Source organism: Dysidea avara, chromosome 4, assembly GCF_963678975.1.
Source record: "Dysidea avara chromosome 4, odDysAvar1.4, whole genome shotgun sequence".
Lineage (NCBI taxonomy): Eukaryota > Metazoa > Porifera > Demospongiae > Dictyoceratida > Dysideidae > Dysidea > Dysidea avara.
Window position 1 is genome coordinate 16,914,644 of NC_089275.1, and position 19,782 is coordinate 16,934,425.

At 39.3% G+C, this 19,782-nt stretch overlaps 2 protein-coding genes across 2 annotated transcripts in view; both read right to left on the reverse strand.

The window, feature by feature from the left end:
• LOC136253605 (ankyrin-1-like) overlaps positions 1–19,782 on the reverse strand; it is a 312,474-nt gene that overhangs the window by 31,895 nt on the left and 260,797 nt on the right. The gene's annotated exons all lie outside the window — the stretch shown is intronic.
• LOC136252708 (uncharacterized) lies at positions 14,732–18,126 on the reverse strand. Its single transcript, XM_066045277.1, has 9 exons — positions 17,773–18,126; positions 17,455–17,683; positions 17,225–17,399; positions 16,604–17,165; positions 16,345–16,531; positions 16,055–16,291; positions 15,829–16,000; positions 14,985–15,133; positions 14,732–14,936 (listed from the first exon to the last, which is right to left on the reverse strand). Exons 1-9 carry the CDS (start codon positions 18,124–18,126, stop codon positions 14,785–14,787), a joined length of 2,217 nt encoding a protein of 738 aa, XP_065901349.1. The 3' UTR covers positions 14,732–14,784.

The window sequence follows — 19,782 nt, forward strand, 5'->3', positions numbered from 1 at the left end:
GTACATATCTTATAAATCCTGGCTGTCCATGGTACATTTAAGTTAAACCATGGCTGGCTATGGTACATTTAAAATAAACCATGGCTGGCCATGGTACATTTAAAATAAACCATGGCTGGCCATGGTACATTTATGTACCATGGCCTTGATATCTGATGAAGTAATGTTGTTTGTTTTTATAAGAATCCTGGCAGTATTCAATTGTGGGAGTTTATTATTACTCATGTGATGAAAACCATGAACCCGATTTTGCATTCTACAGCACTGATATGAAGGCGATTTGACACCCTTACCACCCTATGAGTTGACAAACGGAAGTTTAAGGTGAGAACTAGTGTCATGGTTAATTTACAATCGCGTGTCCACATGTTTGCTTATGTACCACACCCACTTTTCGTATATCATGAGGTAACCACTCTACAGCAAAGCTTACCCCTCTGGATGTTTAGACAATATTGTAAACAGTGGTTAAAAGATGTAGCAACTTTGAAACACTTGTTAAATCGCAAAATTGAGTGTTTCCGTGATATTCATAGGATTTGCTCATTTATGTTAACAAACGGAACTGCAACGTTACTTGCTGCTGACCCATAATCGAATTTTACAAGACTCTCTATATAATAAATCCAGTGGGTTGCCTCGTATTGGCTTGGGTGATTAGTCGCCCACCACAGTAGGCTATTAGCCTACATGATACATATCAGTTGTATCATGTTTCCTCGTCATTTGCCTGATATGTACACCCACGCTCTCGGGCCTAACGGCCCTCGAGCTTGGGTGTACATATCAAGCAAATCACTTGGGTACATGATACAACTATTACTTACAAGTACATGAAAAAATTTGGAATTTTCAACTAGAGTAGGGAGCATAGCACATCGATAAAAAGTACTGAACACACAGTAGGGATATAACACTTCTTATTGTTTTACAGTGATTTAATATCATGGACTACTCCAACTTGTTTCAGTACTTTTTATTGATGTGCTATGGTCCCTACTCTAGTTGAAAATTCCAAATCTTTTCATGTACTTGTTTGTTAACTTTTTTTGTAAATAATTTTATTATAACTGGTGAACCCATGCATACCACATCTGAAAAGGCACCGCACGCCCCCGCTATATCAATTATCATCTTAAAAGTGAAGTATCCATTACGCTTCGTTGTTAGCTATGTTTAACCCGTTACACAGCATTTCGAATCAAGAACTGTTCGAAAAGCACCTCTACAATCCACGCATACCAAAATAAAGAAATCGTGCCGTGCACCCCAATCATATTTATTATCGTCTGAAAAGTGAAGTATCCATTACGCTTCATTGTAGGCTATGTTCAACCCATTACACAGCAGTACGAATCAAGAACTGTTTGAAAAGCACCTCTGCAATCGAAATAGCCACGATGAAAAATATGGACGATTTCCATTTCAAAGAGAAGCCATCATGTGCTCGCGCCAAATCGACATCTTTCCCTGTCAGCAAAGATGAATGGGACACAAAGGAGGACCCTGGTAAGTCCATGAAGAATGCATTGCATGTACTGCGGTATGCCAAAAGGCACCTGTCGGGCCGAAGCGATGTCGAACAGTGAAAAAATCAAGCCCGTAGCCTTAGCTGTTATTGAGTTACGCTTGTCTGAAGGCATCAGTCAGTCAGTCAATCACTCAGTCAGTCAGTCAGTAGAAAATTCTGTTGAATAAATTTTTTTTTGAATTCCATAGCAACTTGTTGAAAGTGTTTCAGGTCAATCTGAAAGCTTGTTTGGGCTTAGTTTTACCTCACCAATACTGCCTCATCGTCGTAAGGGAAAATCGAGGCTGGTTTTCGGGTGATATTATTTCGTGGGCCACGCCTACTCCTTTGTGGTCCCTACTATACAGTTACTATCATACTGTATGATTACATGCCAATTTGTTACTATAGGATAACTTATTTACAGCTGATCTCTGTGCTGGGTGACTTGAAATGTAGCTGAACTCTCTACAGGGTAATTGCCATGTAGCTGAACTCTCTAAAGGATTCTCTCTACAGGGTGACATGTTTCTAGCTAAACTCTCTATAGAGTTATCTGTTTGTAGTTGAACTCTCTACAAGGTGATTTGTTTGTAGCTGAACTCTCTACAAGATGATTTGTTTCTAGCTGATCTCTCTACAGGGCAACTTGTTTGTAGCTGAACTCTTTACTGGATAGTTTCTTTGTAGCTAATCTCTCTACAGGGCTACATGTTTCTAGCTGAACTCTCTACTTGATTGTTTCTTTCTGACTGTACTGTATACAAAGTAACTTCTTCTAGCTGATCTCTCTGCAGGGTAGCTTGTTTCTAGCTGATCTCTGATGACTTGTTTCTAGCTGATATCTCTATAGGGTGAATTTTTTCTAACTGAACTCTCTACAAAGAGACTTGTTTCTAGCTGAACTGTCTACAGATGATTTGTTTGCAGTTGAATTCTCTACATGGTGGTTTCTTTGTAATTGAACTCTCTACAAGGTAACTTCTTCCAGCTGATCTCTCTACAGGATGACTTGTTTCTAGCTGATCTCTCTGCAGGGTGACTTGTTTCTAGCTGAAATTAGGCATGAGGCTATTATGCTCCATAAATTGAGCATTATGCTTTTAAGAAGTGCTTAAAAAATCACCTATTATGCTTTTGTGACTTGTCCATTATTTCCAAAATTATGCCAACATAATTGGCTATTAATGCCAGTTCATTGCTCTATCAAGCCATTTTCATTGATGTTTAAGCTTCAAATAGTCTTGAATTATTTAGCTGGTTGGTAATTAAAGTATTTCATTTCAATGTGACTGCTTTATTAGAGTAAATAATACTCAGTGACTGTTCTATTAGAGTTTCTGACTGCTCTATTTTAGTATCTCAATTTTTTCAATGGAATTGTGCAATCTGAAGATCTTCCTACTCTTAAAACTTTACAATCACCTCAAAATGCTAGTATTGTTCCCAATTCCCACACATACCTAATATGCTAGAACAAGAGTAAATAATGGAACAGAGAGTATCCAACTGCCATATACTGCTTCAAAAATGAGCACGTCAAGTAGAGAAGCCATCCTGTAGTGCTTTCAAAGGCAGTGTTGAATGAAGTAATAAACACCTTCTAGCTCAGACTGTTTGACTTCAAATCATGCCTGGACACTTCAAACAGTCTGAGCTAGCAGGTGTTTATTACTTCATTCAACACTGCCTTTGAAAGCACTACAGGATGGCTTCTGTACTTGACGTGCTCATTTTTGATGCAGTATATGGCAGTTGGATACTCTCTCTTCCATTATTTACTCTTGCTAGAAATTATACTGGCATACTCGCCGCATCCCTAGCTGAATTCTACAGAGTGATCTGTTTGTAGCTTAACTTTCTACTGGGTGATTTTTTTGCAGCTGAACTATCCATCTAAACCAAAACAACCAGGCTGTAAAAAAAGAGTGCGGCCCTCAAAAAGGCCAGGATGAAAAAGATGTGAAATCCAAGGTGGTGGCCAAGAATTGACTGTGATGGTAGGTTAATGGCAAAAATTTTAATTACGACAATTCAGGTGAGTTTGTATTGCCTCCTCCACTAGGATTCGGCACCAAATTCACCTGAATTGTCATAATTAAAATTTTTGCCATTAACCTACCATTTCTTGGCCACCACCTTGGATTTCACATCTTTTTCATCCTGGCCTTTTTGAGGGCCGCACTCTTTTTTTACAGCTTGGCTGTTTAGGTTTAGATATCACTTCTTTTTGTATTGCAAGCCACAAAGCCAGCCATAAACTGGCTTCGGTGCTTCCTTTTAACTTTTTTTTCCTTTCTGCAGGAATTGTGGAACAAAGAAAGAAATTTTGTGTACAGCTTTTTATCTGATTAAAAATATTTCTATAATTAACAATGCATGATAATCACATACTGAAAGTAATAAGGTGACTTCTTATACATAACTGAACTGTAGCTGAAACTCCCATTGTTTGTAGCTGAACTCTTTTCAGAGTGACTTGTTCTAACTGAATTCTCTATATGGTGATTTGTTTCCAACACATATTTACACAGGGTGATTTGTTTGTAGCTGATCCATATATAGGGTACCTTGTATCTAGGTGATATCTCTACAGGTTTGTAGCTGAATCCTCTATAGGGTAATTTGTTTGCAGCTGAACTCTCTACATGGTGGCTTCTTTGTAGCTGAACTCTCTACAAGGTGACTTCTTTTAGTTGAACTCTCTACAGGATGATCTCTTCGTAGCTGAACTCTCTACAGGGTGACTTGCTTGTACCTGAATTATCTATAAAATTAACTGTTTGTAGCTAAACTCCCTACAGAATAACTTGCAATGTAATATAATTCTATAATGGATACATAGCTGAATGCTCTATTAGGGTGACTGTTCTATTAGAGTATCTCAAATTCGCATTCGCTACACGTAGTTGGCTTTCACATCATAACTCAGTGGTTTGAAATTCGATTCTTCTGTACTACTGTAAGGACTTTCTATGATGCTTATTCCAGCTACACACCGATTTTCAGTTCATTACTCTAAGTGGTTTGCTTGGTAGGCATGAAAACTAAAGGTTTATTTATTTGTAATTGTGACACAAGTTGGGTTTTGTGTCATATCTTGATGGCCTTTATCTTGATTCTTTTCAAACCACAAGAAGGCACTCCTACAATGACTACTCCATCTACATAGCAATTTACAGCTCATTCCTTCAAGGGGTTTACCCTGTAGGTGTAACAGACCTTCAACCTTTTTTTTACACGAATAATTGGCCATAACTCCATGAATGTTCGGATTCCTACCAAAGTTGGTACTGAGATCCACCTTAATGAGCCCTTTAAGTGTGCACGGTTTCAGCCCAATTGGAGCAAGCATTTCTGTTTTATGGCAGATTTTGAAAAATGTGCGAAAAGAAGTAGAAGAAAAAAAGCCCAAACTTTGGCTGCTCGTATCTCGGAAATGGCAAGAGCGATTTTCTTCAAATTTGAAATGTAGACTCCCCTACCACGCGGGCACTTGTGTAGCAAATTTAGTTTGAATTGGATAAGGCATCACGGAGCTACAAAAGTGTGAGAATCACGTTTACTTCCTTCCATTAAATATACTCACGGTGTGGCGCGCTGCCTTCTTGGGCCGCACGACACACTACTGTGTGCCTTGATATGGTAGTTTATTTGTAGCTGAACTCTCTACAAGGTAATTTCTTCTAGCTGATCTCTCTACAGGATAACTTTTTTAAGCTGATCTCTCTACAAGGTGAATTGTTTCTAGCTGAACTCTCTACAGGGTGATCTGTTCATAGCTGAACTCTCTCAGATATCAGCTGTTTTGGTTGCCAGCTACTTTTATTCACCTGTTCTACAGCCAAGGTATTCTTTGGTAATCATGTAACATTATTGATTCTTGGCCACTCTAGATATCAGCTCTTTCAGTTACCCATTAATTTCACTGAGTTTTTTTCTACAGCTTATCTGTTTTACATTGGGTTACAGATACTTGTAGTTTCTTGGACGCACCTTTTTTTACAGCAAAGATGTTTTTTGGGGATATCACTAATTTTTGTCAGTTATATAATTTACAGACCCAATGTTCAAGCCATGGGGGTGTATGATAAATTCTGCCTTGTAGAGGTGTTACAACCAAACAGAAATCTGTTGATAGGTGGTGAGCATATAACATACATTCCTCTAGTAGCTATTAATTTTTTTATTAGAACAAGGGCCAGTGGGAATTACTGGTCATGCCAAGCAATAATGGCTACAGTCAGGGTAATCAAAGATGTGTATAAGCACTTATTTGCAAAGCATGCTTTTCTAGGTGATCTTGGGGAATGCCACCATCTTGAAATAGCAACTCTGAGATTGCATCTGGGATCTAGGAGTGTTTTCAGACAGAAATGTAAATATTCAGCTAAATTGTTCAATGACTGTTCTATTAGAGTATTTTATTTTATTGCTTGACTGTTTTATTAGAGTATTTATTGCTTGACTGTTCTATTGGAGTATATCAATCATTCTGTACTTGTCAATGAATAAAACCTGCTATGACTACTGCCACAGTGCCCTGAGGACGACCTATCAACTTGGTTTGCAACTCGTCGAGCTAGATGCTTTGCTAAGCATTATGAAAGAGATCACAAAGAACATACTATTATTTTTATTTCAATACATACAAACACATGCTTACATCATATACAAGCACAAGACGCACACAAAATGTGCAAACACTATACACATATGTTCACGAACATACACCACATATTGGTTATACTCAAGTTAATATCACATCTCTTGTGAAATGCTCTTGTAGGAGAGATGGTAGTGCCTTTACTTGGTGCTAAAGAGTTCTTGCAGTAAAGAAAATTGTGTTGCAGATACTGTTTAGTGCCAGCTAATTACACATGTCACTCCATAGTTAAGCCATGAGGATGTCCAAGCAAGTGTCTTTGGTGTTGCGACTGATGTTCCAGGTTAGTTGTATGTGTGTCTAATTTAAGGTTTAGCTCAGTGCCTGCTTGTTCTTTTACAGGTTTCACTTAACCTTGTGTCATCATGCAGACATCTGAATATTGTGCAAGCTGTGTGGAACAACCCCAACTCATATACACAATCATTGGCAACCACGAACCACATGCATATGTACATTTAAGCAATCTGTTACAAAAGTTGAAAGCCACAACACAAGCTCATACCAGCAAACTACAAACCACATTCCAGCAATTTGTTACAAACTTTGTTGCACCATGGTATGTGCATAATGATCAATTAATGAAAGCCACAACACAAGCTCCATGGTGCATTAATGAAAATAAATAAGTTCCACCTGACTGAAAATTATCACGTGATCTATTTAGGGGATATCAGAGGGGTTTGTGGCCAAGAAGGTTTGTTGTTGGTCCAGTGAAGTGCTTGCTTTGGCTGAGATTGCTACAAATCGTCCTCATGCAGCTTTTTGTGCTTTCACTCATGGGATGATAGGCCGATGGGTATACATCATGAGGACCATCCCCAATGTCGGGCCCCTGTTTCAGCCTCTAGAGGATGCCATCCGTTTGAAGCTGATCCCTGCCCTCACTGGCCATGGTGCTTGTTCTGCCTTAGAGCGTGATGTGCTCTCTCTACCCTGCCGCCTAGGTGGCTTAGGTATTGTCAATCCTGTAGACGTTGCTGATTCTCAGTTTACTGCATCTATCAAAATCACACACTCTCTGAGATCTTTGATTGTTGCTCAGAATCTACTAGCCCCTCTACCAGACGTTAGTTCTATCAAGGCTCAGATTCATCAGGATCGTCGCTCTACTTTGAGGGGGAGGGCTTCTACGATCAAATCTACTCTTTCGTCACAATCCCAAAGAGTTTTAGACCTGAACAGTGAACCGGGTGCTTCTGCCTGGCTGACAGCATTGCCTTTTGCAGAGCAGGGATTCCATCTGATGAAGCAAGAATTTTGGGATACCTTGCATCTTAGATACGGCTGGAAGCTCCTGAACATACCCAGTCACTGTGTCTGTGGGGTCCCATTTTCTGCGGATCATGCTATGATTTGCAGACATGGAGGCCTCACATTTGTTCGCCACAATGCTTTGCGAAACATCACTGCAGAGTGGCTTTCCAAGACATGTCATGGTGTGGCCCTTGAGCCACCTTTACAGCCACTTACTGGTGAGATCATTGCACCTAAGACTGCCAACTGTCAGGATGAGACTAGGGCAGACATACATGCTAGGGGATCCTGGGGGCAGCGGCAAAGTGCCTTTTTTGACGTAACGGTGTTTCATCCTAATGCACCGAGCTACTGCAACACCAGTGTCCCTTCTTTGTATTGTCGTCACAAGGCACAGAAGAAACGTGAGTATGGTGACCGTGTCAGAGAGGTTGAGCAGGCCTCCTTCACTCTCCTTGTGTTTGCGACCACTGGAGGTATGGGAAGGGAGGCAATAGTTTTCTACCGTTGTTTGGCTGACCATCTATCTTGCCGCGGCTCTACTAGTTACAGTCAGACTCTGGCTTTTATCCGTTGCACATTGTCTTATTCTCTACTTTGGTCAGCTACAATGTGCATACGTGGAAGTAGGTCCATCTCGCTTCGCTCCTCTGATGCCTCTCCTGAGATGGGTCGCATTGATGAGCACAGGGACTTTTAAACTTTCAGCAATCTGGTCCTTTTTTATTCAGTTGTCCAGCACGTGCTTTCTTTGTGCTGGGGGTGGTAGGCAAGGGCAGTCCATCCAGCCCGGGAAAAAAATTTTTTTAGGGGATATCTCTTGGAAAAACCGTGCACAGTAACACTTCAAGTGAAAAGTGAACACACTTGATACGTGATTTGTACTATTATTGATGGCAGTCCATGTCTTGAGAGAGAAGTATAATCAAGACACACGGTAGTGTGTCGTGCGGCCCAAGAAGCCGGCGCGCCACACCGTGAGTATATTTACAGTAGCGATTTCCAACCTACCAATTTTTCACACATATTTTTGCTACTTAAATTATACACCTTCAATAAACGTTTCACAAGCTTCCGTTCCAGTAAATGGTAGCCAATGCTTCGTACTTTGTAATGCACTTTACTGGATTAAAATCCATGCAGTATTTATTGAAATACAGCAAATCAAAGTTTGAGAAATAAAAATCCCTATAGGGAGCCCATACAAATAATTGCGTACGTAATTCTAATTGGAAGAATGTGGCACCTGTGATAGCCGAAGTTTCCGAGTGTTTCCGCGTGAATCTGCTGCTGATGAGGACGAAAAAAGTGGTTCTGGGCAAACCGTATATGCTGATTTCGATTTTGCCATGTGTTTTTTGATTGGAGGACGATTAATGTTGGATTACGATGGAAATATGGCCCTTTTAAAGGTAAATCGCCATCTAGCACTGCTCAGAATTCAGCATTACAATCACCCTGGGCTTCAAGGCATCCCCCTGCATCGATGCAAGTATAGTTTGAAGGTGAGCAGTTTGTTGTCTTGCGCAGAATTGCAAAATACGGTTCAAGGTTGAGCATAATCTTTTCAAAAGTGGAGACTGGCATGTGATACCAACCTTACATGGCTTCACACTTACCTGTTGTTATATTCTGGTGTATTTACTGCTGTTTTGATCCATTTTATAGCAGCTTCAGTGATTGTAATTTTGATCAGAAACTATTTATAATTTCTCTTTGTAGTATAGTGATGTCATTGTGTTATATAATAATTATCATCCTTAGTGCTTACAATGGGACAAATAAAGCTGAGTAGTGTCCAAACAAATCTATTTTAAAAATAATGTTGCTCTTACATTGTGTTATCTGATTGTCATGTTTCTGAAGTATGTGTTAATTGTGACTTGTGATGCCAGTACTTGCCATGTTATAAAATATTACTGATTTTTCTAGTTATTTATCCCTGAAAATGCATTAGGTACCTGTGTATACTTAGTATTACACAATACACACAGTTTTATCTGTGAATCACTTGCTTTATTCATGTAGTATTCTGAGTGGTCAGTCTACAAAGAAGTGGTCACTTTTGAGAGGTTTTACTTAGTTCATATGCTGTTCTTCATAAAATAGATATGTGGTGAAAATTTCATATCATTATTAGTTTCCTATCTAGATTTATGACACTTTGAATATTGAGTTTGGTGCCATGCAATATACATAAAAAGCAGGGAAAATGCTGTACACAAAAATCATCACACTGTCAACTTCTTTTCCTTATATCTTTTGATAGGAACCACTGATTGAGGTGGGGTTTGCACTAAAATGACCCTGGAAAAATGCACGATATTTGTCATACCAATGAATGTATGGAATGTTAATTATTTAATTTAGTTGGAAATCTCTATTTACAGGAAGAAAGAAAACGTCATTTTCACACCTTTGTATCTCGATGGTCCCTTATCCGATTGGAAACAAATTTGCTACAGAGTTGCACGCCAGCCAGGGGAGTCTACATTCCAAATTGGAAGGAAATCGCTCCAGCCGTTTCCGAGATACGAGCTGCCAAAGTTTCGATTATTTTTCTTCGTTTTTTTTTTTCTTCTTCATGTTTTCGCACACTTGCAAAAAATGCTATAAAACGAAAACGCGTACTCCGATCGCTTTGAAATTTGGCACACAGAGAGGGAGTCCAAAGGCGAATCCTAGCATCAAATTTGGTGCAAATCCGATGAATGGTTCAGGAGTTATGACCGATTAGTCGCGTAAAACAAGATCGATTTGTTGTCACGCCTACAGGGTAAACCGCTTCATGTAATAAGTTGAAAATTGCTATGTAGATGGAGTAACCATCGTAGGAGTGCCTTTTGGTGGTTTGAAAGGAATCGAGATAAAGACCATGGAGATATGACACAAAACCCAACCTGTGTCACAATTACGCGATAGATTTTCATGAATAAAAAAGTATTAGTTATTACGCCTACTAGGCAAACCGCTTAGAGCAATGACCTTAAAATCGGTGTATAGTTGGAATACTCTTCTTAGAAAGTCCTTGCAGTGGTACAGAAGAATCGGAGTACAAACCACTGAGTTATGATTCGAAAGCCAACTCCGTGTAGCAAATGCGAGATCGAGATACTCTAATAGAACAGTCACCCTAATAGAGCATTCGGCTAATTTATTTACTCCATTATAGAAATCTATTACATTACAAGTTATTCTGTAGGGAGTTCAGCTGCAAAAAGTTAATCTTATAGACAGGTCAGCAAGAAGCAAGTCACCCTGTGGAGAGTTAAGCTACAAATATATCACTGTAGAGATTCAGAACATTACAAGTCACACTGAAGAGAGTTCAGCTATAAACAAGTCATGCACCCTGTAGAGAATTCAGCTACAATTAAGTCACTCTCTAGAGAATTCAGCTACACACAAGTCACTGTGGAGAGAGTTCAGCTACAAACAAATTATTCTGTAGAGAGATCAGCTACAAACAAAACACTTTGCAGAGAATTCAGCAACAAACAAATCAACTTGTAGAGAGATCAGCTAGAAACAAATCAACCTGCAGAGAGATCAGCTACAAACAAATCAGCTTGTAGAGAGATCAGTTACACACAAATCAACCTGTAGAGAGATAAGCTAGAAGCAAATAACCCTGTAGAGAGTTCAACTACAAAAATCACCCTGTAGAGACATCAGCTAGAAACTAGACACAATGCAAGGAGTTCAGCTACAAGCAATCACCCTGTAGAGAGTTCAGCTGAAACAAATCAACCTGCAGAGAGATCAGCTACACACAAATCAACTTGTAGAGAGATCAGCTACAAACAAATTACCCTGTAGAGAGATCAGCTAGAAACTAGACGCAATGTAAGGAGTTCAGCTACAAGCAATCACCCTGTAGAGAGTTCAGATAAAACAAATCAACCTGCAGAGAGATCAGCTACACACAAATCAACTTGTAGAGAGATCAGCTACAAACAAATTACCCTGTAGAGAGATCAACTAGAAACTAGACGCAATGTGAGGAGTTCAGCTTCAAGCAAATCACCCTTTAGTGAGTTCAGCTACAAACAAATCAACCTGCAGTGAGATCACCTACAAAAATGCACCTTGTACAGAGTTCAGTTACAAACAAATTACCCTGTAGAGAGATTAGGTAGAAGAATTTACCTTGTAGAGAGTTCAGCAACAAAGAAACCACCATGTAGAGAGTTCAGCTGCAAACAAATCACCCTGTCGAAAATTCAGTTACAAACAAATCACCCAGTAGAAAGATCAGCTAGAAGAAGTTACCTTGTAGAGAGTTCAGCTACAAAGAAACCATCATGTAGAGAGTTTAGCTACAAAGAAATTACTCCGTAGAGAGTTCAGCTAGAAGAATTCACCTTGTAAAGAGTTTAGCTACAAAGAAACCATTATGTAGAGAGTTCAGCTACAAAGAAACCACCATGTAGAGTGTTTAGCTACAAAAATCACCTGTTGAGAGTTCAGCTAGAAACAAATCACCCTTTAGAGAGATCAGCTAGAAGAGATCACCTTGTAGAGAGTTCAGCTACAAAGAAACCACCACATAAAGAGTTCAGCTGCAAATAAATCACTTGTAGAGAGTTCAGCTACAAACAAATCCCCCTGTAGAGGGATCAGCTAGAAGAAGCCACCTTGTAGAGAGTTCAGCTACAAAGAAACCATCATGTAGAGAGTTCAGCTACAAACAAATCACCCTGTAGAGAGATCAGCTAGAAGAAGTTACCTTGTAGATAGTTCAGCTACAAACAATTAACCCTGTAGAAAGATCAGATAGAAGAAGTCACCTTGTAGAGTGTTCAGTTACGAAGAAACCATCATGTACAGAGTTCAGCTACAAACAAATCACTCTGTAGAGACTTCAGCTGCAAAGAAACCACCATGTAGAGAGTTCAGCTGCAAACAAATCACCCTGTAGGGAGTTCAGCTACAAAAAAATCACCCTGTAGAGAGTTCAGCTAGACGAAGTCACCTTATAGAGAGTTGAGCTACAAACAAACCATCATGTAGAGAGTTCAGCTACAAAGAAACCACCATTTAGAGAGTTTAGCTGCAAACAAATCACCTGTAGAGAGTTCAGCTAGAAACAAATCACCCTGTAGAGAGACCAGCTAGAAGAAGTCACCTTGTAGACAGTTCAGCTACAAAGAAACCATCCGGTATATAGTTCAGCTACATTTCAAGTCACCCAGTAGAGAGATCAGCTGCAACAAAATATCCTGTGGGGAATAATGGGCATGTAATAAATATATGTATATAATTTGTATAATTACTAATAAAATCAAAAATAATTGAAGTATTAAAAATCTTCTTTAAGTTCTTTACTTCTTCCTTTGGTAAAGAAAAAACACTTGGGTTAAAAAGCCCCAAAGCCAGCCATGCACTGTGAAAAAGGTGGGATATAAGATGGTATTTCCAGTGGCTTATTGAATACAAATAAGCTTAATATAAATCCTGTATTATACTCATCTTATACTTTAGTATAATGCATACTATACTATTGCATGTATAGTTTCAGTTTATTTACCACAATACTTGAAATAGCTTATATCTGATATAATTCCCACACTATACCATCACATATATGGTTTCAGTATGTTTAACACATTAACTAAAGCCTTATGTGGGATTGTTAGTATAATACAGGTTATACCAAGCCTTATTGTATTCAATAAGCCACTGAAAATACCATCTGATATCCCTCTTTTTTCACAGTGATAGGCCGGCTTTGCAGTATACAAATGCAAAAAGAAGTGATATCTAATCAAAAACAGCCAAGCTGTAAAAAAAGGTGCGGCCCCCAAAAAGGCCATGGTGAAAAAAGTTGTGAAATCCAAGGTGGCGGAAAAGAAATGGCTGTGATGGTAGGTTAATGGTTAAAGGTCCACTGAAATGGAAATTTTACCTCCTATTTTATTGTATGGATGTGTTGTTTATAACATGCAGTGCACAAAAACACCTTTTTAATGATTTCATTGTAATGATATACCGAGATATTAACCCACAAAGTTCGATCACGTCACGAATAATTGAATCTGTGACGTAAGATCGGGAACCGCAAGAGTTTTATTACTCATGTTACAATGGTAGAAAGTGGCAGCTCGCGCAATTCATCGTTCAGCAGTAATGATTCAGACGAATCTTCCTCCACATATTCATCAGTAGAGGTGAGCGAAGAGTTGCACTTGTCTCTACCGTCCGAAGTATTGCCATACATTACAAGAAATTTGAGACTGCTTTATTAGAGAGTTTTGATGATATTTAAAAATATTTCTCCTGTTGTCTTAAGAGTAATTCAGCAGGAAACCATATATTTGTAATTCCCTTACAGGTGGTCAGCTAGCAGCTTATTTAACTAATGAAAGCCATATAAGTACCAAATATATTCATAAGAGGCCTTGCGAAGGCACATTGAATTTCTTCACAAGGCATTTTGTTAATGTGATTCATTATTGCAATGAATAATTTTACCTATATGTCAGCTTACATTACACTATAAGAGGACTGTAATAGCAGAGATCAAAGACACTTAGCTATGCTCTGATGCAGGCTGAAATAGTTTTACAACTCTCTAATATAGCATTCAATAATGACCTCCATTTCTTGTAATGATCACTTCGAGCCGATGTACAATTCTGATGAGGAGCCTGGGCCTTCTACTAGCGCGAGTTTTAGCCTACCCACCGAAACCGAAGATTCTGAAATTAGCCGCGTGGGGAATACTGACTGGTAGGTTGATAAGGAGTGGGAAGTTTTGTGTGTATAGATAATACAAGTATCTAGAAGATAACTTTAAAGCCTTTCTTTTATTCTGTAATATAGGTGTAGGTGTACGTGTGGCCATTGTGAAGTAATGTCCATGGACAGAGAATCTATCTGTTGTAAAGAACTCGAGCAGACTCTTTCCATTTTGGAAGATTCTGGTCCTGCAACCCATCCTGTATGTGTTACACAGCACACTGAGTTTGCTACAGTGTGCTTATGCCGGACAGTATTACTGGTCTCACTGCATAGTCATCGTTACCACCATGGCAGTAGTGATGTTCCTGATGATGAAAACAGGTTGTTGCTAATAAGTTTGTTTCTGTATTTTATAGCAATCTTTCCCTCCAGGAGATTCCGATACCTTGCCTATAGGCAGATGATGTGGTGGGGGTGTCACTATTTGGGCAGGTACAGGCGTGTAGTGCTACCATCATGCATTGTGTCCAGGATCAGGCATGAGTTTCCTTCTGAAGAATATACTGGGCATCAATACCCATTACCCACCACCTACACCTTAGATTAAGTATGTATCATATAATATAACATGTTATCTGTGTATCAACGATTAAATTATTATAAATAGTTATTTTTTATAATGTGAAAAGTGAGGTATCAAGTCTTTGTCGGGGTGTTCATATTGGCTGGCCAAATGTGGTGGTTCTTCTGGTAAAGGCGGCCTCTCGTCAGGATGTATGACAAAATATATTGCCTTCGCCATTAATTGTGCTGCATACCCTACAAAGGCAAATTTCAATCCATTATTTATACCTTTACATGGCTTACTATAGGTTGGTGGCACTGGCACAATTTTAGGCGTGCATTCTCCTTGTTTTGCTTTTGGATAATAAAATTTTATCCTCTCTTTGCCAGACTTGGTTATGGCTTGTTCCCTTGCAAAGTTCTCGTTAAAGTGCATTACAGCAATCAACAATCTACATTAAATAGTAAATTTAAATATGTGACCGGATTTCACATAACAAGGCTTCCACACACACAAAATCAAACTCACGATTTTACTAGAAATGGATTGCTGGTCTAATACACTATCATATTTCACACTGTACTTCCTTCAGCACTGACAAGTCTGGTTTCTGTAGCAGCTTTCTTCCAACCCTGTCAAAGCCACGAGTGTGAGATTGGCACCATTAAATGGCCATGGCTCTGTGATAATGGTGTGTAGTGAGCTGGGACTTCACAGAGAGCTCGCCAATAGTGTTCTCAGTCAATTTGGAGTAATCTGAGTGCCATGGAGGGCCATGGAGAGCCCAAACTTGGCCTCTGGATTCCAATCGTCTTCTTACTTCATTTTATACCCGTATATTAAGACCACCGTCCACCCCCACCCTCCCACCCTATTAGTACCGCCTGTGATATTATTACCCGCTCGAAAAAAGCTGCTCAAAACAGGGCAAATTTTGGGTATCAGAAATGTATACACCCACTCAGTGATAGCTAGTGAACAGATGAACAATTGGTGCAAATTTTGTTTGCACAGCTGTAGGCACTGGGAAGTTATTACACAATGATTCCTTAAAATCGCCATATCTCCTAACAAAGCTTTGTGCGTCGAAGCCTTGTTTTGTCAAATTCAGTCACATATAGTGATACTTTATTTAAATGCTTCTACCTGCAGTATATTCCCACATAAGAAAAGGCCAGTAGCTTGGGTGCAAAATGATTTACCACACTATGGTAGCTTTCCAAGCTACTGGTCTGGTGATGGGGTGATAGCTTCCAAACATCTTCCATCAACCTGTTATTGCTGATGATGTCACTGACCTTCTCGCATGCCTTACTACCTAAGTGTGTATGTATATTATTAATCAAATATTTGAAACATTGCATGTATATACCTGGTATTAGCCATTTTCTATGCCTGTCTTCCAGGTCAGTGTGGTTGCCATAGCAACTGCTGTGGTCATTACAGATATGATCGATTAAAGATTTCCATCTCTTCACCATTTCATCACCATCACCATTTGGAGAAGATGCTGCACACCAATACATGTGGTTGGTGATGCTCTTGGTCCACTCCCCAACCACAGCGCAATCCTTGTATTTGGCAGCTTTCTGCAATTGTTTCTTCAGCCCTGAATAGTCACAAGATAAGTCATATGCAAGCACACTGAAAGTGTTCATTTACCTTTAGCAACATGCCAGACATCATATCTGTGTTCTATATCAGGGTAACTCTGCCTCATAAATTTGTGTATTTGCTTATGCCTGTCAGTTATCAGCATACTAACATCCAGTGAATTATCACTTAGAAATTTGAGTGCCTGACATAGCCCTTCTTTTTCCATATGATTACTGGATTTGACAAGGTTGCTCTATAGTAGGCAAGAACACAAAAGATATTGTGTTTGGAAAGAATTATGTATTAATTATGTATTATGACTTACTTGAACTAACTCTATATGTATAACTTTATTGATAGGCAAGTCAGTGATCCCATATGACCCAAACTTAGCAGAGTGACCAGGGCTATCAGCATGACCATCACCACCAATTGTGAGGGGAGAACCAGTAGCTCTGCATTTATTCAATAATTCAGATTGCTTTGCATTCCAAATTGATATCACTGCTGGCTGTAAATATTTCTTTTGATGAATATAGTATGTTTGATCAGTGATGCAGGCAACATTCATGTGGGACAGTGCTCTAAGAAATTTTCCAGCAGTTCCTCCACTATATAGAATAGCTGCAGACAGCATGACGTTTCCAGCAGGTGTGTCCTTAATGTGAGGTTGGCTTGACCATGATCTCTGATACCCACAGAGAGAACATGCCTGCTTTACTGTGACAAATGTTCCCTGTGGCTTTGTTGTTATTCCAGGGCATAAGCTATGGCATGATGGACAATGAGTGAACAGCTCTAACAGAGATGATCTAAACACTATGTATTTTAGTTCATCCAGTGTTGAACCTGACTGAATTGAAGAACATGGCTGCTGAATGTCATCACTTTGTAAATTAATTGGTGCTGATGAAATGTTTATAAGTGTAGACAAAATATTACTTACTCTGTTGAGGCTTCGTCCTGAGAAATGTAGAAAGAACTCTCAAGATCAGTTTCGTCTGGCTCAGTTTCCTCAGGCTCACTAGAAAGCAACAATTCAGTGGTGCGGGAATCAGTGGTGCGGGAAAACTTTTTCAGTGGAGGTACTTCTAGAAGATTACACTGTATTCCGATTGACTCTATTACCAGAGAACCTATTTTCAATTTAGTCACATAACTAATACCAGGACTGACCTTTATTCTGTGTATGTGTCAGTATTTCCATTTGTACAGGTGGCTGTTCAGTAGTAGCAGACTCTAACTCAACTTCTAGCTGATCAGACTCAGTATCCCACTGTGAAAAAGTTGCACACTCCAACTGTTCAGATGTAGCAGACTCCAGCTGTTCGGTATTGGAATATTCTAACAGCGGTGTACTCTGCAGATCTTCTGTTAAACTAGTTTGTAGGACCTCATCAGCTATCTGTATAAAAAAAGTTTACTGTTTGATTTTTCAATAGCTATAAATTTTGTTGATTTTCAATATGTTGTATTAATTTTACTGCTACTTACTGATTTTCGTCTTCTTCGTTCGGAAGCTGGTCTCTTGGGTGGTGCAGATGGTTGGCTGCTGACACCATGAATAGATCTGGGGAATATGGTTGGGATGGCACCTTGCTTCAAGCGCTTCTTAGCAGGGATACCTATGACATCTCGATAGCGTGAGCCGTCAGTTTCAAAGCACTCGGGTGTAAAATGCTTTGCACAAAGCAAAGAATGGGGCGTTGGCCCTCCCCAGTTCCTTCGCTGCTGTTGTACAGCCCGTGTCCATTTCGCTCTTAGTGTACCATCACTAGGAAACTCATGTAAACTGTATCCCCGTCCACATTCAGTGTGGCAATCGGCTGCTACATAGCGTCTTGGCATGATTAAAGTGTTATCAGAAGCTATACGGATCGACTATACTGCAAACATCGTTTTAGTTATGATTTTTATAGCGGTGATGCGTATTGAGCTTTCCCGGTATGATGCTTTATGACGCATCTTGTGTCATCAACCACAAAGACCTAAAATCTGTCATATCTATTGATCTAAGTGGAAATAGACTGAATCACATCCATCAACTTGTACTACTATTAGTGAGGATTAGCTATAGTACAAGTTGATTTTATCATTTCAGTGGACCTTTAAATTTTAATAACGACAATTCAGGTGAATTTTATGCCAAGACCAAGCGGCACCAAAATTCACCTGAATTGTCGTTATTAAAATTTAACCATTAACCTACCATCACAGCCATTTCTTGGCCGCCACCTTGGATTTCACATCTTTTTTCACCATGGCCTTTTTGGGGGCCGCACCTTTTTTTACAGCTTGGCTGTTTTTGATTAGATATTATTAAACACTAAAATACAATAAAGTACGAGTACCCCATTGTAGAGCCATAACCAAGAACAAGTTCCACTTGATGGACAATGCTCACGTGGCCTATTTAGGGGAAATCTCTTGGAAAGTCCCTGTAACACCTCAAGTGAATACACGTGAATATACGTGATATGTGGTTACATTAATATTGATGGCAGTCCATGTCTTGAGAGGACTGAATACTACTAAATATTTGTTATATTGTAACTGGATTTCAATGGAGCGGTGAAGCATACTTTACTGATTTGAAACTAAGATACGTAGAGTCTACACTGCTTGAAGAAGAACATCGAGTGGATATTAAAGAGTCGCCGGCGAGAATACTGATGTACTCAGCTCTTCGTGGAGGTTCAGTAACGAAAAGAGGAGTGGAGGTACAGTAACAAGACAAGGAGTGGAGGTTCAGTAACGAAAGGAGGAGTGAAAAAAAATGATAATAGTGTACAAAGTGCCACATCTATTCACACTGATTAACCACACATATGCGATTCGTTTTTAGACTGTCAGACGCCTGCACTGACTAGTGCAAGTTCACTGAGACCAAGCTAAAAACTTCTGTGATGATACCAAGTTGAGTAGCAGCAAGTACCAATATTTTCCCACTTGAAATTACATTCATGGATGGATTGTCAACAAGGTGTACTCGTACAGACCAAACAGCTTTCAGTATTGTCACTGTAGTGCCAATTTAGAAGTCCTGGAACTAGGTGGAAGAAGTAAGGTAATCTACATGATGCTTGTACAATAAAAATACTCTTTCACATTGCATACTGGTCTTTACGTACAGTGAAACCTGTTTAATCAGGACACTGTGTAGTAAGGCCACTGCTGAGCCAACTTGTGAATCCTCAAACGTATTACCACAAGGGTGTGATGAGTTTTCAGGTCCTCAAATTTTGTATTAACTCAAGATGTGATGAATTTTCAGTTCCCCAAATCTGTCATTTACGTAAAAAATGACAGATGTTTAGCTGTATTGTATTTAATGCCCGCCTGTTGATTTTACTGGTACAGGGTACTTGGTTGTAGCATGCGGTTCTCACTAGCATTGCTACATACATAACTTGGCTAGAACTGCTCTACACTTGGCAACTAAGATCAAGGTTCAGGGGGTAAATAAACAAAGGAATTTTATAATGTTACGTGCATTCTTTAGTT

Excerpts from the sequence above, each read along its gene's own strand:
- LOC136252708 (XM_066045277.1), bottom strand. The coding sequence starts at position 18,126 with ATGCCAAGACGCTATGTAGCAGCCGATTGCCACACTGAATGTGGACGG. Across the intron at positions 17,684-17,772 it reads AACGAAGAAGACGAAAATCA|ATAGCTGATGAGGTCCTACA; the intron begins GTAAGTAGCAGT and ends TTTTTTATACAG. Across the intron at positions 16,292-16,344 it reads TGTCTGGCATGTTGCTAAAG|GGCTGAAGAAACAATTGCAG; the intron begins GTAAATGAACAC and ends GTGACTATTCAG.